The sequence below is a fragment of the Alligator sinensis genome, unplaced genomic scaffold (genome assembly GCF_000455745.1).
Source record: "Alligator sinensis unplaced genomic scaffold, ASM45574v1 scaffold1102_1, whole genome shotgun sequence".
In the NCBI taxonomy this organism is placed as follows: Eukaryota; Metazoa; Chordata; order Crocodylia; family Alligatoridae; genus Alligator; species Alligator sinensis.
In genome coordinates this window covers 1437160-1460793 of record NW_005842342.1, presented here as the reverse complement: position 1 = coordinate 1460793, position 23634 = coordinate 1437160, and the positions used below count along the sequence as shown (strand labels likewise).

General features: G+C 39.5%; 1 protein-coding gene across 1 annotated transcript; it reads right to left on the bottom strand.

The window, feature by feature from the left end:
- Positions 1–4982: 4982 nt before the first annotated feature.
- Positions 4983–23633, bottom strand: VCPIP1 (valosin containing protein interacting protein 1; the record flags this gene model as incomplete). The annotated part of the gene is made up of 3 exons (XM_025210222.1): positions 4983–9857; positions 13838–13924; positions 21101–23633. Coding segments are annotated over 3 exons (3495 nt in total), but the record flags the coding sequence as incomplete, so codon positions are not given.
- Position 23634: the final 1 nt, after the last annotated feature.

Genomic DNA, 23634 nt, shown 5'->3' with positions numbered 1-23634 from the left:
AAGGGGGGGCGGGCAGCCCCCCCCCCCCCCCACAGGAAAGTCTGAGGGGGGAAGGGAAAAGTCCAAGGGGGGGAGTGGCATTGCCCCACACTGCACTGTGCCGCCCTGGCCCGGCCGTCTCCTGGGCCTGACCATGCCAGCCCCAGATGCCACACCGGCCGCCTCCCAGCTCTGGCCACACCAGCCCTGGCCCCAGCAGCCTCCTGGCCACACTGGCTTTGGCTGCAGCAGCCTTGGCCGCCTCCCGGTGTTATACAAATAGACTTTTTGCCTATTGCTTTTAATCTTGCATATTTTCTTGAGTCTTGCATTGCCTTAAGTAACTCCATTTTGTATTGCTTTGTAGCTTGACAAGTGCTCGACCTTTGTATGCTGTATGTGTGAGAGAATGGGTGAGAATATGTCTGTGGAAAAGGAAAATATCAGCTGGTGACTGGCTGAAGAATGCAAACAGATAAAAAAATTAACAAGGAGAATGTGCCCCACAACAGCAAGAGAACAACGGCAATAGACCTTCAAGAAAGAACATGGTGATAACCCAGCAAAAGCCCAAAGGACTGGGTGAATTGACGTGGCTATAAAAGATGGGGTGAGACATCAATTTTGGGTCTTGTTCTGCATGTTATCCTGAAGCATCAGTTTGTCTGACGAGATGGACTCGCAAAAGCCTGGCTCCTACTCGTGATCAACTTGGCTGGCCACCAACTTGATCTGAGCCCTGATAAGACTGGTAACGTATACCAGTGCAGAACAGAAATTGGGGTATGAATGTTGGGGGGGGGGGGGGGGTGTAAGCACTTAATCAATAAACACAGCATCTTGCCTTAGCCTCCCTCATAAGATCTTGCTCATGATTTGAGCAATTGGCAATTTAACACCAGCCCTGGCCACCGCACCTGCCCCAGGTGCCTCCCGGCCACACCAGCCCCAGCTCTGGCCCCAGCTGCCTCCCCGCACCAGCCAGGGGAGCGCAGAGCCAGGGACAGGAGCAGGGCCAGCCTCCGCTGCACTGCTGGGCTGGAAAGGATGGAGTTCCCAGGACTGCCGCACCCACCCTTCCCCACCCTGTGTCATCCCCAGGAAGAGCTTGGCAGCTCCTGCAGAGGCACAGCACTGGGCAGCCAAGGGGCAGCAGGGGAGCACATGGCCCCGCAATCTTTACGAGGGCAAGGGCAGGCCACAGCTGCAATCTGGGCTCAGCCTCTGCTCCATGTCTCCATGCCTCACCGCTGCTGCTTCAAAACCAGTGGGCACCGCCATGTACATCCCGTTACTGGATGGGCCAGGCAGCAAGGCACATGGCAGCACCTGCCACTTTCAAAGTGGTGGCAGCAAGGCACAGAGCAGAAGCTGAGCCCAGGTCGCAGCTGTGGCCTACCTTTGCCTATGCAAAGATTGCGGGGCCACATGCCCTCCCCACCTTGGGGGCCTGGCACCACACCTCTGCAGGAGGTGCCAGGCTGTGATTGGGGCCCTGGCCTGGCCGGGCCATGGGACACTCACCATGAATGGGGCCCCAGCTGGGCCAGGTTGTGGGACAATCAATCGCCACAGTGCAGGAGGGAGCAGGCCAGAGGCTGGGGGGAATAATTCTCCCCATGATATCCAGGGGTCAAAAAAAACAACCCATGCTGCTCCCTTGCAGCACAGAGGACAGCTGAATGTGTGGTATGTGTGGACATGTCTGTGGCACCACATAGCCACACTCATCTGGACACAGCCTATGACAACATAGTAACACCACAGGCACAGAGGCAAATAGCAGATAGAAGCTTAAAGACAAGAAAGCTAAGTTTAAAAATATACTAAAAGCAGGGCACAGATGAACTACCTCAAGTTTTATCATTGTTAAAAGAGCAGCAATGTTACCTGACAATTTTAATCTCTGTATTTCTTGATTAAAAGCTTCTTTCTAGACTAATCCTGACAACTTTTTTTTAAGGTACATTCAGATTTTACAGGCTTTGATCCAGTGCGTTATTTATTTATTTATAATAAAATTGACTTAGCCATCTATAGTGCAAACTACTAGGAAGTCACAGTTTCAGTACTGGAACATAAATTACACAGAGTCATTGTTTTTTATTAAATGACTAGAGGTCTCTAAAATAATAACAAAAGTGTATGCAACAGCATAGCAGCCGCTAGTATATATAGTTGTATGTTCAATGTACAGGGAATATTAGATAAGAAATCCATATAGTAGATAAAATAACAATTGTCTTATTCCAGCATTTCTTGTGATATTTTTTTATTCATAGTATACTAATTGTATCAGGACATTATCAAAATAAATTAATGTAGATTATGCCATTTAAACCAGGAAAGTAAAAACAATTAGGAGTCAAGGAATGCAATAGTGTTCCTATGACATCAACTTGGTAGTAGGGCTCATAAAGTAATTCCTGTCCTATTGTTCTTGTATAATATACTTTCAAATATCACATTTTTAGTTCATGTTATAGCTGTAAAGTTTTAAACTTGTTTGCAACTCTTAATCTGTCATAGTTTAACTAAGTCAGTGCATATCACACCCTCACAACACACAAGCCTCCAAACCACACAAACAAGTTCCCAGAAAATCCATATTTCTGCAGGAAAACTTTTATTAAATATTTTTTTGCTACCATAAAAGCAAAGATGAACCCTGACCCCCCAAAAAGCAGATGGTGTGTGATCTATGACAAATACATGCCCTTTTGTTCTACAGAGACCCTGTGCTAACCACCATAATATGTTAATACCTTCCACGTCATGCGTTAAGGAACATGCAAACAATATCACAAGTTGTTTGTTGTCATCCTGGGCACAAGGGAAGAAGTGGGTAGAAGTGTCTTGTTTTGGTAGGCTATTTTGTGGGTATTATTTCAAAATACATGTTATGCATTTATGTTAGCTGAGGGAATGGACATACAACCCATTTCCTGGAAGGAAAAGCAGCTGATTTTCAGCATATTAGCTACTCCATGGTTCAGGCTCTTACCCTGCAGCAAGTGGAAGTAAACTGGTATTGCTAGTCCCTGTATAAAAAAAAAAAAAAGTTACTGCAACTTAGCTACAAGACTTTCTATAATTGATTTTCCCCTCTAAATCACCTTGTTTGCATTTGTATTTTATACAATATCCTCAGCTTTTCTACCCCCAGGTTAATACTTGCTTTGAATCACAAATGTTTTCATGGCGTGTGTCTTCATCTTAAAATGTTGTTACTTTCCTTTCCTTCAAGTGATCACTTTACTAAATCTCTTAACTTTTGAAAAAATACTTCAGTACATATTAAACAATAACTTCTAAAAGCCTTGACAATTTTTCAAAGGCAGAGATAAATTAATACTTATTGAAATATCTACAACAGGTGTGAGGATGAATAGTTCCATTTTCCAGTAGGATTAATTTATTCAAGAGGCAAGTTTGTTTTAAGCAGAAATGTGACCAAGTAAAGTAATGACACTAGAAATAAGTTTTCTAGAGACTATATGCAACACGTAGGATTTTTTTTTGTGGGTGATATCTTTTACTAGGCCAACTGTACAGTTGGGGGAACAGAGATGAACTTTCTAGTACAACTGTACTCTTCATCAGCAATACCCCATAGCTCATCTAATAAAATACATCACCCATCTTTGCCCCTTGCACTTTTCCCTGGACCATTATGGTTACAAAATCACCCCAACCCTAAAAACTATATATGTATGCTTTTCACTTCTGCAGTTGCTACTTGTGTGTACAGATGGAATAAACTGCAAAATTATATGTACTGATACTTAGTACAGAGGTTCTCAGCCTTTTTAGACTCAAGGCACCCACGTAACTAGACTCTAGGCATCCTTTGGAAAATGCCAGCTCTTAGTTTTCACTCGGTTTTTAATTACAGAAAAATAATACAGCAATTTTTCTGTTGCAAGGAACTCAAGATAACAACAGGTTAGAGTGCTTTTGACACTATGGATTACTATTTGAAATCTCTGGGTTTATCTTGTGTATCACATTGTCACACCTAAGAGCACCAACATTTTTTGGAACTCCGTGACACCCCTGAAAGGATCTCAGGGCAGCCTAGGGTTGAGAACTGGCTTAGTTGCACTGCAACCATTGTTCATAAAATAAATGCCATTTTAAATATTTTAAAAAATAAATAAGCCCAAACTGTGAGAAGGGAAAGCTAGACAAAAGTTGCACTTCATAAAGTCAAAGCAGATGTTTTAACTTATAGTTTTAATATAGCAATCAAAGAAAATCCCAAATACTGTACAGTGAAGTGCAGTATAGTACACTATATATTGTTATAATACACTATTGTTACATTACAGATAAAAAACAAATATAATTAGTACAGCAATCACAAATAAAACAAACCAAAATGTGCTGCATTACAGCCAGTGCTGTGAAGATGGTACAATTTCTATGCTAATTTATATTTAACTCAACATGTAAAGCACTTACTGTTTAAAAAGATTTGTTTTCTAAATATATACACTATTAATGCTAATTTATACATTTTAAATAGCATTCCCTCGAAAAAGTGCACTCTTCCATTGCTTGGCAATAATCCTTATTTAAAAGTAAAATAAATCAGAAAATAATCAATCATGTTTGAATCTTTTATTGCTCTACCACAGGCATAAGGGCTCAGAGGGAATTCTGCATTAAGATTTTATGCAACGTTTAAAAATTTTAAATACTAAACTGATAACATTAAAGAAATTATTTTCTAGTATGTTCTTTAATAGGAGGATCATTTTCATGTCAAAATTGTATTACAAAAGCATGTTGATTCCATAATTAAAAAAATCATTGAGTGCCAAACAAATGTACAGAGAACAGTGACATTTTCTTCAGTCATTCCAATTTGTACAGTTCTCTTGGAGCATAACATTGTAATGCCTGCAGTTGTATCAAATTCGGAATTTTAATATCTGACATTTGAGTGTTACAAAGGCCCCAGAAAAACTGCACTATTATTTTTCTAAAAAAAAAAAAAAAAAAAAAAAAAAAAAAGGAGAATTAGCAAGCAACTCTGCTAATCTTATGATAGTAATAGTTTCCCCTTGAATTTAAAATTTTCTGAAATGTGTTTAAAAAAAACCCCAACACTTGGCTCTTGAAAATATCCCTTTTGTATAGAGTTGTCAGCATGCAACCTAGGGCCATGGTACTTACGTGAAGTTTGCTAGAGTACTCTCTTGGAGGCAATGTCTAAACAAGCTTTATATAATACAGCTGTATCTATATGCCATCCTTACAAAGGGCTGTTTTATGTTCACATTTGATATGTGGATTTTTTAAAACCATAGAATTTAACCACACAATAAATAAATAAAATAAAGGACTACTTTCAATTTCAAAGATGACCAGAATCTCCATTAAGCTCAGTTTATTCTTATATGGTAAAAGACTACTCAATCTTGAAGGGAATCAGAAGTCCAACTGTATGAAAGTTCTGTGATTGTGAAAATAAGGCTGTCTCAACGAATATGCTGTCATAGAAGCTAACATAGTATTTTAAAGGAAGTTCTGTCAATGTTTATTCCACTCAATAATTCCCAGAGAAATCTAACACAATATCAAGTACCTATTACTAGCCAACCTTACTAACTGGCCATTTTCATGACACTGTTAAACACTTGCATTTGGCTGGAAAGGCAACGGATGACTGTACTCCAAGTTTTCAGTATGCAAACTGCTATTAATACCAAAGCTTTTGTAGGCTAGGCTCCCCAGCTCTTACTTTGCCAAGTCTCACATTCAAATGATATGCACTAAACCCCACTGAAGCTTGGGATGCTCTATAGTTATTCATCATGAAAAATGAGTAAATGGCTAGTTCTGGCTAGGATGGTAACTGGTGAAGATGCTTAATAGGGCTGGGAACCATAGGTACATTTCACCGCGTTGACCATAGCGAGCATCAGTAGGCCTGGTAACGAACAGTAATTTAATCTTTACACCTTTTGAGGAATCCCTACTCACACAGCTTACCACCACTAGTTACCACCACTAGTATGGTGGTGAAAACATTTCTCTCTTCCTGGCACAGCTCACTTCTAGCATTTTCCTGATCCTATTAGGAAAAGTAGCACAGAGCTGCTTGAAAGATAGAAACTTTTGATTTACCTCAAATTATATTTGTGTCTGTCACACACTGCTAGAGTTCAAGGGAAACATTTGTTCAAAATTCTGCTTCAGTATTCTTTATTATTTATTTGCTTGCACAGTTACACATTTTCCCAGCAGATGGAAAATAGTTTTATTTAAGACATTAGGAAGCCATCTCATTAAAAACATTGCTGTTGAATGCATGAGAAATTTAACTAAAATAAGAACACTACAAAGATGCATGTAGATTTGGTGGTTGGCTTGTATAAAACCAAGGGAATTCACAGCCAGCTAGAAAAGCAGTTGTGATTGCTGTTCTCAAGGATTCTGGAGACCTGAAACCATTTAATTATACTTTCTTCAGATTTAATGAAGGATTCTGAGTTGTGACCCATCACAAATTACATTTTTTGCTAATGGTGTGTCAAAAAAGAAAAAACAAACTGAAAAATGACTAGTCTGTACCCACATCTGTTCATACAGAAGAGGGTAGAATGTCCAAACAAGGGGGCAGGAAAAAGAAAGAAAGAAAAATTAATCAAAACTACTCTGAGTCTTCCTTTTCAATTAATAAGGGTGCACACACAAATGTATTTCTGGAATCCCACTGAAATTGCCATAGGCAGCTGACATATTCATCTTCCCTCAGAATAATAATGGGGCTTAAGTATTTCAGTGCATTTTGAAATCTGAAACTCTCACATGCCCTCTGTACACTGTTATTCTAGGGAAGATTTCTCTCTTCTTACAGACAAGAATTTAGTGTATTTAAGCAGCCCTCCATTATCACAGCTACTATGACTAAAATGCAAAACCACCCAGGTGCCCCTGTCACTCAGCCCCTGCTTATTTAAAGTGATTTCTCTGAATATACCACTGCTAACTAAGTACTAGTCCATTTTTTCTAACACCTCTCACCATAACGGAAAGTGTAAGCTTCTGCTTCACATTCTACACATAAAAACTAGCTTTCAAAACAGCTAGGCTGCAGCACAGAGACCAAACCAATTTTTGTCAGAAGTTAAGGGCAGGCTTCCAACCTCTGCATGTGCACTCTGTTTCCCACCGGATGAGCACTGCCAATTAATCAGTTCACATGAGAGGTCAATTTTAGTGTGCCAAGTTTACTTCTTACATTGCAGTTCTCAAACAAATTGCTAATTCATAAATTAGCAAGCAGATACCTTAAATTTGTATTTATTCAAGTAAAGGTGATTTTATAATTTACCTATAAACAGTGCACTGACATGTTAATAAGTATTTAATCCCCGTGTATAAAAAGGTAGCCAATGAAAGCTGTTTTACTGTACTAATATACTTTGATAGTATTGGGGCTATTAAATTAAGTGACTTATTTCAGTTACTTTCCACTATAAAAAATAAATCCTCCCATTATTGGGACATTTAATAATAGCAACACAAAATTTGTGTATCTGATTATAAATGTAAAAAGTGAGATTTTTTTCTGATTACAAACTTTTTTTTAATACAAACTTAGTATTTGTGGAACCGGTAAAAACTCATGTGTGCGCAAAGGCTTCAACATCTAAATGCTCTAAGTTCCTTTCAGGCTGCATTAACATCTTTCACTCATTCAACTTTAGGTTAATATCAGAAGAAACAATTACACACTTAAAATAGGAATATGAAAGTAGGAAGCAGAGTGCAACATCAAAATGAACATTCTGTCTTCATGGTGTACGCATAATGACTGCTTCTTAGAACTAGCACTGGAAAACTGATGAATACGCTATTTAAATGGATACCAGCTTCTTCACAAACTGATGCAGGCAAATTTGCATCACAAACTGAAGTGAAGCCAGTAGAAAGGGTAGTCTTCATGGGCACTGAAACAGTACCTATTCCCTGTTTCCATGAACTTTAAAAATATCCACGAAGTTCAAATATCACTAGACACTTCAGAATAATGCAACCTATTCGAAAGCTGTTTCCTTCTCATAAATTGTTTCTCCATGCTCTTACCACCTTTTATCAATACTAATAATCAACATCTTTAAGAAAGAAATTGATTTGGTATTGATCTGTTGTAGCTTCTTAAAGCACTTACAAACCTCTCTGTGGTACGAAAAAGTTGACTGTCACCTCATGAGCTCAAGATTTTGGGGAAAATAAAAACACGCTACCACAAAACAGAGCCGTGAAATACATGCCTTGGCTCAGCCACCTGCCCCACGTTTCGTTATTTTCATTTTATACTAAGTAGCCTTATTTTCCCCACTAACCTTGCTTAAATTGACAGTATTCAGAAAATAGAGAGCTTAATGCAATTATACTTATTCCAGGATTTCTGACAAGCACATACAGCTATACGAATGCAAGGTTTTTAAATCTGAGGGAATGCCAGCATCATACAATTAAAATGTTGTTTATAATACCTTACAAATTTTAGCATACAATTTATTTCAGTTGCTCTTTGAAATTTATGTCCATCTGTTTATGCTGCAATTTTGAACTGAATTAGATATCTGGGCAATATTAATGTTGTCAAATTTCTGTTTTTTCCCATTCTAGCCTTCTCAGTAATTTTAAACTAACATAGTAAGAACCTCACATGGGCTTATATTTTAAGACTTCCATGGAATTAAAATTACAAAGAACTTTCAATAACCCACATCTACAGCAGATATTCATCTCAGTGCATTTCCTAATAACTAATTTACAGGTAACTGAGAGCCAGCCTGGGCAGCAGTATGGTATATTAAAAGCTATTGCCAATCACACACTTGCTATCATGCACTGAATAAAGATGATATAATCTTTGAAACATACATACAAGATTTAATGACTAATCACTGTACGTGGCCCAGCCAATAAAACATTACATTTGAACAGTAATCTCTTCTATCCTCATTAGCTTTTAAGCTATCAAGAATGATCCATTGGTTCAGTCATATTAGTGATTTCTGCATCTTGACTATCCATTTCCTCAGGCTCCTCAACAGAATTTCCCTTTTGTGCTTTAGACCTTGTGGGAAAAGTTGCTCCCACAGAATGCACCGTGTTACCATCAGTTGTTTCTGTATTCAAATGTTCAGTGCCACCTGTTACAGAAAAGGATGTCGGCAAACCAGCCTGGAAGCTCCCAGTTTTAGCAGATGAACTCACTGCCTCTACTTTTCTTTGTGACAGATCAACTGATTCTGACTGCTCTGCATTCTGATCCCGCAAGTGTCTGTCCATTGAAGCCTGAATAGAAGAGACCATTTCCTGCAACTTTTTTCGCTGTGCCTCAATTAAGGTAGGGTCAAGCTGTCTGCTGTCTCTCATAGTCACTACTCCAGGAGCTATTCGGATAAGCTCACTGTTACCAGAAGCAGCTGTGAATACAGAAGACTCTGTTTTGGTAGAACTAGGACTGAAGTCTGTTTCTGTGCTATGCTTTCTTAAAAGTCGCGTTTCCCTGGCTCTTTGATCAAGTTGTTGGCTACTAGATGCAGTTCCTAGAGAGTGACCCTTGCCTTGAAACGCAGTTATGTTATGTAGCTGGTCAGACTTCTTTTTCACTACTCCGCCGCTACCTAATTTCAGAAGTCCATGTGAAGGACTCGCTTCCCTGCTTCTTGAAGTAGCCTCCGCTCTTACTTGACTTAAGGCCTCTTTAACCAAGTCTTCAACATCAGGACCGATTGGAAAGTGACCTGCAGCATCCACACACAGCTCTAATCTATCTTCTGCAGCATTGTACACAAAGTTTTTACCAGGCAGATGTGGAAAAGTGCAGTGCTTGCCATCAGCCAGACCTGTGAAGAAATTGGGGGAAAAAAGGGGGGTAGGGGGAAAGAAAGAGGGGTGATTTAATAAGATGGTGTCTTCTGAAAACAGATCTACAATATACAGTCAAGCCTAACATATTAGTTGCTGTATTAGAAAGTTTTAAAAGGACTACTGAGAAATCAGGCAATTTATGCAGATACTCCACAGAATAATAACCTACAAGTTAGGACTTTATTATGTTTTGTGTTGACGTATTACAAGCACATATCACTGCATACAGTTGTAATGCAACACAAGTTTACTTCACATAAAAGTTGAAAACTGAAGTGCATACTTCCAATATTTAAACCTTCTACAGAGCTCTGGTAATAACTAATCAATAGGCAGCAGATAACAGATTTCAAGGCAAGGAGTTTTTTTTTTTAAATGCTTTAATTTTAAACAGTGATACTCTGGAATGTAAACTCTACATTTTAAGAAAATGGCTCTAATCTGATAGGGTAATATGTATTGTCATGCAGGATAAAAATACAAGACTGACTCCCAGATCATCTAAAGGAGGGTGCTCCTTCTATAGCAGCCTCTAAAGTTGTTCAAGTGGAATGGGTACCATTTTTAAAAGTAACTGCATGACATAATGAAAGTCTGTGGTACCTAAATCATTTCTGCATTTGTAAATGCAACTTAAATATGTTGACTGCTGTATTAAGTACTGTATCTTTTTTTTCCTGTAAGCTCTTAAGAACATGGATTTCTGTCTTCATATATCATATAGGACTAAGTGCATTGCCAGTACTAAAATAAGACTGAACAAGTCTTTATGGACAAAATGGTTACCACAGTATGGAGGTAAAAAAAGTAAACATATAAAGGGAGAATCCTCAAGTTTCAGAAGACTTGACTTTGGGGTGCCAAGATTTATGCAGAATCAAAACACAGAATACTTTTGGTTTTATAGCATTTTTTAGGAGAATCATTTTTCCTTAACTGTGCTAGTGTCTGTGTCTAGAGGAAAAATAACTTAGGTTGGAACAGTCAGTTTTATGAAAGCATCTATGGAATGCTTAAGCTGTTCTGGGTTCATATTTACATAAACAATTCAAAACATCTGAGTTGGAGTAGCCTAAAAACATGCAAGTTTTCAATACAAAATGGCAGGAAACCAAAAGGGTAGCATTTGGGCATGCTCATATTACCCAATTGGGGCACTGCACCAAGTAGCACCATACTGAGACATGCCATGGCCACTCTGCATACACAATCTCTAGAACTAGAAGTAGTGGTGCTCCCTTAGTACAATACTAAAATACATATCAATAATTTCTGCTGACAAGGAGAGGCAGAATGAGGTGATAAGGATCTCAGTGTATGGTGAAATTTAAAACTCCACCCCTGAACCACACTAAGGTAGCTAAATTACTAGGGTTCAGGTGGTGGGATGCAGTTAGAAGGAAACAATTTATCTGAGTATGGCACTACCAGGGGATGTAATCAAGGTTACAGACTAGTAGGTGCTGTTTCGCACAGCCCTAAACTCAGGATGTTCCCCAGTTTTCTCAAAGTGAATTCTACCCAAACGCACTGAAGATTATTCATCTAAAACTTAGTTTGACCCATAAATATTACGGGTAGTGGGATGAAAAGACTGCTCCAGAGATCAATCTGGGAATTTGGAGCTGTTACAGCATAGGAACTCAAGCACTTGTCTGTAGCTAGAAGTTGAAGCACCAGAGATGGCCTTAAGACTTCCCATAACAAACTAATATAGTCTCTTAAAATGTGGCCCAACAGCTTCAAAGGCCTCAGGAAATGTTATTCTATCTATTATGACAGTAGTACTGTAAAAATATTTGTACACAGCAATACAGCCACATTTAAACAAAAATATTACCCCCTCAACCTTCTTTTTGTGTTTTGTTGGCCAAGCATTTCCTGTCAGTTATGACCAGCTGGGTTAAGAACACTTGATTTTGATTTAGGTCCTCAACTCCAGCTGGACATTAACTTCTCAGAAAACGTCCTCTCCATCAGATGATGTTTAAACAGATTCACTTGCTATACACAACATACCAGTTTTCATAGTATAAACATACATAACGAAGGAAAGCCATAAAGAAACAAAACTGTCATAAGATACTTGCATGTCAGTTACCATCATCAAGTCTTGGAATTCACTAAATCGTTTAAATGAACTTTGGAGTTCTCTAGAGGAGCATGGGCTACAGATACAGTCAATATTAAGTCATGCTCATGTGGTACTGGTCAGTCTTGAAAAAAATATCCAACATTTTTCTATACACAATGTTAAAAAATGTATTTGACATGAAACAATACAGCAGATTCCAGCCAGATTAAAAGATTTTAGTTAAGATTGATGTCTCTAAAAAGAAAATCACATAAGAAGAAAGTAGCAGCGTGAGCACCAATGTAGATGAAATCAAAAAAGCTAAATTGTACTGAAAGTACAAAGACTTGAGCAGAAAAAAGCCCCAAGCTAGAGTTTAAATGAGGGAACTTAAAGAGAATTGGGCAGAATTAACTTCTCAAAAGCAACCAGTATTTCATTTCTAAAAAAACTGATTATAAAATCTATGTAAAGAACAAGTCTTTATTATATGCTGGCTTCGATTATTTCATGTTGAATTACTAGTGTGGATGGAAAATTCAAGAACATCCATTCCATATCTGGAAATGAATTCAAAATATTGGATACGTGTTTGAAAACATGAAGAAAAATAAGACTTTGAAAACCTCTACACAGACAGATTCAGCAAGTCACCTGTTCTAAGGCAGTGGTTTTCAATTTGTGGTCCACAGACCCCTGGGGGTCCACACACTATGACTAAGGGGTCTACAAAAGATGACTATGATCAGTCAAAAGTATGTGAATACCTACACTTACAATTCAAAGGGGTCCACACCTCCATTCAAAATTCCCAAAGGGGTCCATAAATGAAAAAAAAGGGTTGAAAACCACTGTTCTAGGGAAATGGTTATATTGACAAGGGACAATAGAGACAGGATGCGACTTTGGTAGAAACACAATAGTAACTGTAGCTCTTACCATTATCACCACAGAATAAGTAGACAAGCAGTTTAGTAAAACTGCATGAGAAAGCATGCTCCTTAACAGGAGAGGTTCCCTTCTCCTACACTTTAGAAATATGCAGTCAAAGACAGTGTGTGATCTCTCCTGTAATCCAAGACTGGTTGCAGGATGGGGATCCTCATTCTATGGAATTTTCCTCCTTGAATATAACACTGAGCCACTTGCAACTGTTTCCCCTCCAAAAGATTTCAGAATCCTCCCAGCTGCTATGACACATAAGGAGAAAGTTTCTTACAGAAATTCTGAAGGATCCTTTCCATACATCTTAGAGTTGCTAAGCAAAACTGATTCAGAAGACTTGAGAGAATGGGAGTCAGCTTGTAATCATGCAGACAACTGTTAAGGGTGTTTTGAGTAAATCACAACCCATGCACTGTGAACCACTACTCTATAAAATTATTAAATGGTATTTCAAGAAACAGAAGCAATCATGAAAACAAGTGACCCATCAATTTACTTAAATGTTACAGTGGCTCCCATGTTGAAGTGAAATGAAGATATAAAATATGGATGCATTTTTTCAAATAGCACATTCTTTCAAAAATAGCACATTCTTTTTTCAAATAGCACATTCTTTCAAAATCTTGGTTCTAGAGTTTCTTATACATGAAGCTGCATGTATTTTAATCTTTAATCAATATTACTCATTAAGTTAACTTTAAAATATTTTTTCTTAAGAGTACTTTCTACCTAGCTTTCACCTTCCCATTCTATACTGATTGTTTCCTATTTTAATTTTTTCACTGTGGGGCACAAAAGCTACGGTGACATTACATAACTGTTATCATTACAAAATACAAAGTCTTGAACATACTAAATTGGAATGTTTGTGATTCATACAGCCAAATATCAGAGAGTTAAGACAGTCCACAAATAAAAAGTTAGGGAAGACTGTACCTGTAGTTTTCTTCATTATGCTATAGAACACCCCACCCTGCTGGAATAAGTGAGGAAGGCCCTTTGCATAAGACCAAACATCTTCTCCTGTAAAATAAAAACAAAGTACAAATAAGAAGTCATATTGAATGGTACAAGTTAAAATTTCCATAAGTGCTCATATGATTTAACAGTTTAAGTTCCACTTTCAAAAGTAACTGACATACTTTAAAGCTTAAGTCTTACTGAAAATTGGCAGCACTTCAGACTAAAAGTTACAGAGGACATTAAAAAAAATGGTACCAGTCAAGAATCAATTGAGAATTCAGAACAAAGAACACAAACAAAAAGAGATTGCTAGTTCTGGTATTCCTGCTACTCCATTAACATGGGAATCCCTAACTTTATCCCTTGATTTCAACGCCTCATTCAAAGGATGGTGACAAAGTGTGGCATATTTCAGTACTTTGGAGAGAAGAAACAAGGTCTAACACAAATTAAGTGATTCAAGGGAATCCTTAAAAAACTAAAGTTCTGATCCATATGTGCCTGTGGTTTAAGAAGGGTTTTGGCAATTGGCATCTCTCCTTCAATATGTTGCAAATGGAAAACCTGGGAAACACAAACCACTTGCCTCATAAGACTGTGGAGTGATGTAATGAGCAAAGTATTAGTCATAAAAGGAAAACTAAACATTGTTGGTACTAATCACGTCTTAAAGCTCTGGAGCAGAACTGAAACCCAATCTTCTGTTCCAGAGATAATCCTCACTGAACATCTGATATGTTACAGCCTAATTCATCTTTTTCACTTGTTACTGAACACTTCAGTGAAGTGCACAGGGCTTTCAAGGAAAAAATGCTGCACAAATTGCCTTCTGCATATCTTCCAAATCTATTCCTCTGCCTTCTAATTTTTGTTCTTCATCTCTTTCACAACTTTTCAACTGAAGCATTCTCTTAAATAAAAGATATCAAAGGGAGTGAAACATTAACTGACTGTATTTACTTTTTAGGGAGACAGTTTGCATAAACTGTACTTTTTCATTTACTCTGTATAAACAGCAAAATTAAAGTAAGGTAAACCAGATGACTGCACACACGATGATTTCTGTAGTATGGAATATGTGGCACATACCATGTGCTCCTCATATTCCTGCAGCACACTCCCCAAAAGTTCTGCATATGACTCTCCCATACTTTTTTTAAAAATAAACTGTCCCCCAACACCCCTAAAGTAGGGTCTCTGTGTATATGTTCATATCAATCTCTCTCCTACCTCCCTCTCATCCCTATTCCCTTCCATGCAAGGGACTCTGTGTGCTCTCATGCAATCCCTCTAACATGTGTCCCCTCCTCCCCTCTCCATCGACTGTCCTAATTTCCCCCTTTATCAGGCTCTGCACATTTCTGTTCCCAGAGTTCTGGGCCCCCACATCGCACTTCTGCCCTTATACAAAGTCTCCCAGGTCCCACCATACTATTCTTGACTAGGAGAAAAGTCATTTAGGCTGTCATTTTTATATTAAAAGGTGTTAATGACCCCAAGGAGGGGTATGTTTTCTTTCTTTTTTTTTTTGATCTACAGACAATAAGAGAGATGGCTGCTGCTTAAGTGCAAGCTAACCAGTTACCAGGGGCTATGTCTGCACCAATACCCACTGCCTCTCAGAAATGGAAAGAGAAAAACAACTACTTGAAAGGTCTTAAGTATAGATTTTTAGAGGAAAATAAGGGATTTGGGTACCAAATCCACATTTTGAGGATGTCTCCTTACCTGTATTGCTAGCAGCACCATACATTTTTGCAACAGAAAACATTTTAAACCTACTTATCATTTGCACAACAGAAACACAACATACAGTATCACATCTTATCAATCAAGTGACACAGGGGACTTCTGAACCCCAAAGTCTCCCTGCCTGGGGCTGGCAGATAAGATGCCTGCCTGGGTTTCGGTAGTATCCAAAACCCCAGATCTAGAAGTCTGGGAAGGAGAATATTTGCCCTCTGGTAGAGCCACACAGACTTGACAATTGAGTTCTGCCCAGTCAGATTTTGGAACTTGACTATTGGGCTTTGCCCAACTGAATTTGGAACTGATTTGACCTTGATAAAGATCACACACACACACACACACACACACACACACACACACACACACACACACACACACACACACACACACACACACACACACACACACCCACCCACCCCCTACCTGCTCCCAGGAAGTGTTTACACCATGACCTTGCTAATTAAAAGGCCCTTCTGACAATACTACTCATGTTAAATTTAACAACATTTTTATTTTGAAAGCTGTCTAGATTGCATGCAAGAAATACAATTGCAAGGGATATCAACAGTGACTTGGAATCAATAGCTTATTTAGTACATCTTGCACATGTACAATAAGTGTTTAATCACAGCAAGACAGGGCTTGAAAATCTACCCAGCACATCCAGTGCCAAAAAACAATTTTACTAAACATGATAAAATATACTTTTGCTACCATACCCCCTGAAGATTAAATGACAAGCAGTTGCATGCTAGTAAGAGAGTACAATTAAATACTAATCAACTTTGTTAAATGTGAAGAAAATGAAGCCTTCTACTACCTTTTGGTGAACAGCAAAAATATACACTTTAATCAAAGAGCTCCATAAGATACCACCTAGTATTTTTTGAGTAAACAACGGATAAAATCTCCTATTTGCCAGATGCTGTTTGCACAACATGTCCCCCTATAATTCCTTTTGCTTCTTTATATTTTTCCTTTCCTGTATTCTTGCTTTTTCACACTTTCTTTTATCCAATGAAGAATGGCATATTTTAGTATCTGCTTTGCTATAGTATCTTCCTTCCCTATATTTTACCCTTTTTGCATTTCATAAATTTCTCTCCAGACACATTTCATGTTTCTTCTTAAAAGTATTGCATTAGCCCTCAACCCTGCTCACTTACACAGTTTGTGGACCTGTCCAGCCACCCAATAGACAGGACCGAATATGAGTCTCTGACTAGTATCAGCAGCAGGAGATCACTGTCCAGGTGCAATGTCCAAGTGACAAGGCATTCGTTCTTCTCCTCTTCCCCCATGATGGAAATTAAGAAAATACTACAAGTCCTACAAGAATTGAACCCCCAGGGCACACTCCTTTTGGCCTCCAATTCCCACTGATTACTGAAAGGGGGCTTCTCAGTTTCACTCTTCAACCACCAACCAACAAAGGCACATCTGCAGGACTGTATGAAATCCTTAATACTACTCTACCTCTCTTCCCTCAGTTTTCTGTTATCCTCCTGGACCAGGAGAGGATATTTTAGGATCCTCTTCCCCACTTAGCAGCTCTTTGCTACTGCTCAGTGCATTCTTGGTGTAGTTTACCTGGTTGTCAGATTCACCATTGCCCACAGTATTCTGAAGAGATAATGAAATACAGTTTTGGCTGAAATGCAATGTGGAAAAGCTATTGCCAGCAACAATGCAGGCACTGGTGCTGTCTGAAGAAAGACAGAACTGCATAATATAACACTGTTCATCTGAAAGATTCCTTCCCTGCCCCCAGCCAAAAGGTCAATTTTAATTAACAGTTAGATATGGGAGAAGTAGATGGCGTTTGCCCAGGAATGTTTGCCCCAAGCAAGTGGATTTTTCTAACTCTGCACTAGAAGAGCATTCTGTTAGTTTATGTAACACCCAAGGGCTACAAGAGAGCAAATTAAGGACAGCAGAAGGGATCACAAGGCAGAAGTATCAACAGTTGGAGGAAGTACAAATTATTTGTGATGTTTTGATAGAAAATCCATCAGTTTAGCAGACAGCAGAGGAAAATATATACCTCTCTCTTATGACACTATTAATCTATAATTCTAGTGGCTTCATAATGCTGCATCCATGTCAACTATTGGTAAATTCCATTTAAGATCTACAAATCTGTCCACTGCTGCTGAAATTCTTAATGCTAGGAATAAGATACATTTAATAAAATAAGACAAAATTTGGCAAATTATGCAACTGAATTTAGATTTAGAAATTCCCTAAGGACTTGACATTTTAAAAAGTTGATGCTCTTAGTAATTGGGTGGAGTGCACTGTTCCCTCAGGAGGCTTCAGCACAGTAACTTTAGATTTGGCCACATAATGGACTATGCATTTACAGGCAATTAAGTAAATGCACTTGCTCTCTTTCAATAATATAGAGACAACCCAACCTATACTAATGACAGCCCAAGATGCTCAGTTTGTCGCCAGGAAAGACAGTAGACAATAATAGCTCCTGGGCTTTTAGTTCAGTCCTGTTTAACAAAAGCAGAAAGTGTACTGAACTAAAACCGTTTTAACTAATGCAAATCCTTGCATCAAACACATTTATTAGCTTAAAAGCTGGCTAGGCTGGTTTAGCTTGAACCTAAAAAAATAAAATCGGTGTAAACCAGTCTAAATATGCTTAAATCTGGCCTGTAAGTGTTCATAAAGGGTTCTGCATTGGTTTAAAAAGACTTTTAGTTAATTGGCTTAAAACAAGTCTGAAAGAAAAAAAATAGTTTCCTTGCGGGCTTCTAAATTTTGAGCTAAGCAAACTTTGCCAGCTCTAGACAGGTCAAAGGTAGCACATCTGAAAAGAAAATAATCAAAAACATCTAAGCTTTTAAGGCTTGGCTGAAAACATTTAGAAGTTACAGAACACAGCACAAATGGTTAGGAGTGAAACTGGTAAGATCTTTAGGAAGCCTTTTGATCTAGAGCAGTGGGGGTAGGTGTGCAACATATTAGCTCTGTACCCTCCCCAATTGCCACTACAATTATCTTCCTCTCCCTATCCAGCTGCTATGCTTTCTGCTCTTTGCCCTGTGTTCCCTGCCTGACCTGCTCCTCTCCTTTTTGCTCCCTGTCTTATTTGCTACTCTGCTTTCTGCTCCCAGCCCTATCTGCCCCTGTACTACTTACTCCCTCCCAAGTCTGATGCATTCCACACACAGGGCCTATCAGTGCTCCTTGTGATGGTCAGGCTGCAGGCTGGTCACCCCTGATCTTGGGTATGGACACTTGTACATTTGGAACACTTTCAAAAGGGCAGCAGCTGTTTCATTGCTACTGCCCCTTTGAAAATGCTCCAAATGTACTTGTGTCCATAACCCTAAAAACACTCATACCAGAAAAGAAAGGGAAACTGTACTGATATACCTTACATGAAAAAGACTACACATATTTCTCATATTTCACATATCGGGAAAAAACCTCTTTATTTAGTAGCTAGCTTGACCAGCACTAGATTCTCCAAGATCAGCTTTCCTTCTAGGCATGAAAAGGTTAAATTGGTCAAGGGAGACTTCATACTTTAACACTGTTCTTGGGCCAGTGTGTAGGAAAACTATGCAGTTTGCACAGCTTTTTGTCTCTTAAGGACTGAACTTATCATTATGAAGGAGTCCCAATCTCTGCCATACGAAAAAAGTCACATTTTTCCTGTGAGAAATTAAAACAAGTTATTTTATAAAATTGTTGAAGTCTTCACTGTCTCACCATGTAATTAATGGAACTAAACAGTTGCAATAATCAGCAGTAAGAAGCTAATTATCAGCACATATTTCTTCAGAAGGAGTTTCCTTATAGAAAAACATAATTTTGATCAGAAGAATGACTATATCAAAATGGCATCTTACTCAATAGCTGTGTAATCTGTTATAGCTGCCTGGTGTTGTGCCAGAAATAAGCGTGTGTTACCATTTATTCCTATTAGCACTGCAGAGCTGATACAGCCACAGGAGAGTGACCTGGAATTTATTCTAGAATATGCATCAAAATTATTAACCAAGTTCCAAAAGCAGACTCCTTAACCAGTGATGTGAGTCCAAGAACAACGCCATTTCAGATCTCAGGTTGAGTTTGCAATTCATAAATATTTTATTGTGAACAGAGCAAGTTTAATATATAGAAATCACAGGGGCACTTGGAACTCTAAAATGCCTTTTTCTTAAAGCAAACACTGTGCTTTCAAGAGTTTTCCTGACTACTTTGGAGCTCCATTTTTAAGCAAAGCAGCTCAGACTAGTCCAAAATGGGTTTTTTAGATTGCAGCTTATAAACTAAGCTAATAACCTTGCTGATGACTGACTAAGTTCACAAGCAATCTGAACACTGATTTTTTCCAAGTCTGACTTTCCAACTAATAAATTATGAACCTCTGACACATCACACTCTGATTATGCAATTGTTTTGTTTTTAAATATTGCACACTTTAGCCATACAAATTCCCTCAGGCAAAGACGACAACTTACTCCTACAAAACACTCTAAATAGTACTATTCTGCCAGCTTATATATTGCACTGAATGGTCTACTTCCTGGCAGTAAGTGACAGGAACTGTTGTGCTGAGTAATGCAAAGCCATTTTAGTTTAGCATGCTGGTACCTGCTGGAAAGAAAAAAAAAAGAATAAAACCAATAGTGCTAAAAACAGTGTTTTTTATCAGTCAGCAGAGTAAGTTTAGACACCAAGAGGCAAGTGGAGCACTAAGAAAGGTCTAAGTCAGCAGAGCCAAAGTATGAAAAATATAAACTGAAAATGGCAAAGAAGGAAGCTCAGAAGAGTCCCTTCTTATGTATACTTTATTTTTAACCGTTTTCTAGTAATGCTTCTCCATCCTCTAAGTAGATTTAGGACTTGAATATATTCAGCTTTTTACTTTGGTACTGATAGCTTCTTTCCTCCTTGAATTAAGTCAACCACTGTGCAGTGCCCTCACACTGCTCCTCACCAGGCCTAGTCCACTCATAAAGATACACAAGCTGAGATAAAGGTGCAGTGCTGCATTGATTTGGCTAAACTAGTGCATCCCAGTGTGTGAACATGCCTTAAAACTATATCCCTATGAAAATAAAAATAAAATAAAATAAAAAATTAGACCACTTCCAAACTTCCAGTTAAGCAGATACTCTATTTTCTCCTCATCCCGTTACCTTGGCACGTATCACTGCATTCTCTGAAATCTGCGGAAAGGAAGAAGGTACATTTTGTGCCCATATCAAATCTTAGGGTTAGATGAGGGAGAAAAAAAAATTAGCTGAAAGTACTGATTTTTGATGTTACAAACTACGGACAGCACTTGAGTGTGCCAAAAAGATGCAGAGAAAACGAGGTGCTTTCTACATTAAAAAAACGTAGAAGCTGTTATCTATTCTTACTAATGTCCTGATTTCAGGCATACAAAATCATACATTTCTACTTTTGTAAAATTCATGTTGCCTATTCAATAGAAATGTAATTTATACTTAGCCTTACCCATTAATGTTGCAAGAAGACACAAAGAGTACATCTCTTTATCAACTTGCTCTTGCAGCTCCTTGGAAGATATTTTACTAGTTACTGCAACATCTTCACGTTTCACAGCATGGGTAGTGTGTGCAGAAGAAGACTGGCTGCCATCTTCCTTACCTTTAACAACCTCTACAGTTATTCTATCACCATGCTGCAAAGAAACAGGTTCATTTTCCATGCCTGCCTTGGGTGGCATAAGCTCTTTAGGTGGAAAACCATAGCGAATACATTGCAAATATGGAGGAATATTAAATTCTCTGGCTATACTTTCCTGCAGTTCCAAAAATGTGGTTGTGGACTTCAACGTAAGCATGGACTGTCGGCCATCATTTGTTGTTATCCGAATCTTCTTTTCTTTTACAGAAGTTGGAGAATAAGGAGCCTTTGTAGGTGTAGCAGGAGCAGATGATGGTCCACCACGAACAGCACTGGGGGAAGTAGTCCTAGGCTGCCCTTTTTGCTCATGTTTTAATTTTTCGGTTTTCCGCTTCTGCGTTACAGAAGCTTGATCTGCAATGTTCTGTTGAATAGTTCTTTCAGTTTTGCTCATATTTAACTCTTCCTTGTGCAAAGTTTTTGTCTTCTGTCCAGTAAGAATAATTTTGGTCGGAAGTTGCGACTCTAAGTCTTGACTTGGCTGTACATCATCTGCTCTTTGGGCATGGGCGCCATCGATATTTACAGGAGTATAATCATCAGGGTTCTTTTTGGCAGTCTGATGCAGTATCGTATTGACAACTTTCTGAACAAGAATCTCACTACCAAATTCACCAGGGAAGTGTTTGGTAACAAGTTTCATTGCAACATCATATACATTGCTGTTCAGAGATGCATCGCTTTCATACTGGAACCAATAGACTGTCTCTCTCACTACTCTTCCACCCCACTCTAGAGTAATAGGAAAAGCTTCAGGGAGATTGTCATACTCTCTACCTTCCCAGTAATGTTTGAATCCACAACCACATTTGCCACCAGTGGATCTAGTATTAGTTCTGTCTCCATCCAAATATACAACAGACCCATCTTCTCTGACACGACGTACCAAGGTACCATGACACCAGTTGCAAGCAGTCAAACTACTCAAACTATAGTCTGGTATGAGAACATCTTTTGCAGGATTATAAGAGCATACCACACTGTTCAAGGGAAAACTATAATTTTTATCAGGCCTCAACTGGCCATGTGTACTTTTTGCCAAGTTATACAGTTTCCCTCCTGGAGCCAGCCACTCTGGAGGAACATGAAGCTCTGAAAGGGCACCACAAATCAGACATTTATGAAGGCGGTTGTCCATCACTGCTTTCTTGGCAGCTGCAGTGACTTCTTCAGGGTGAACTCCAATTACACCAGTCCTTCTGTAGAAATACTGATGTACATCAGCAACTAAGCTTGGATGAATACCATGCTTGCGCATGAACACCTCCTCCATTGCAGCCACGAGCCTCATCAGGTATTTATCTTGCAAACTTCTATCTCCTCCAATCACACAACCACCATCCTCCTCCAGTTTGATGTACTTTTTTATGAGATCCTGAGGAACTCCCCACGCTTTAGGAAGCAATTTCCTCGGCAGTTTAGGTAAAGCAGCACCTTTTATTCCCACCAGAGGAATATAGTGATTACGACCAGAACTACTCCATGCGATACAAATTGGTTTGTTCAACATGCCATCCTTTCCCATGCACTTCTCTAGCGGTATCAATCCTGGGAGAAAGGTGGCCGAGTAATCTCCAGAGCTTCGCATGCCGCTCAGGGAATCCAGCAGGATGATGGGCCGGTGAAGCACGTTGGCCAAACCGAAGATGTGAATGTTGCGCAGGCCCATCGGTACACCTTCAGGTGGAACAAACAGAGGGTCACACTCGTTGATGATGTCCTCCCACTCCACCGCATCGATGAAGTCGTGAAAGAGGGCCTTGTAGTGGCTCAGGTTCTCCTTGAAGTGTTTCTTCAGGTTCTCCCGCAGCGCATGCCAGAACAGCTCCCGGCCCACCAGCGCCCTTGAGACAGCATGGACCAGGCAGTGCCCATCGCCGTCCACGTGCACGGGGATGAGGCACTCCTGGCTGTTGTTGGCCTTCTTGATGTCCTCCAGTGTGTCGTGCAGGTAAAGGAGGCTGCCCGAGCGGTCCCTGCCGTAGCCAATGGTGTCAACGCGTTCAGGCTCGATGAGGAAGGCACGGTCGCCCAGCAGGGAGCAGTCGAAGATGTCCCCCTGGTTCATCTCGGTCAGGAGCTTGGCCTTGCCCGTCTGCTTGTCCATGCCATAGCGGGCCAGGATGGGGGCCAGCAGCTTGCAGTGGTAGTTGGACAGGCCCATGACTTTGGCCATCTCGGTGCTCTTGCGGGGGGGCCCAGCGCCGCTGACGCCCAGCAGCGCGTTCCGCAGCAGGTTGTGCAGCACCAGGTCCGGGTCCGTCACCTCCTCCACGCCCAGCAGCTGCCGCTGCTCGTGGCGCTGGCCGCAGTCCGTGCCCTCGGTGCTGCCGCCCGCCAGC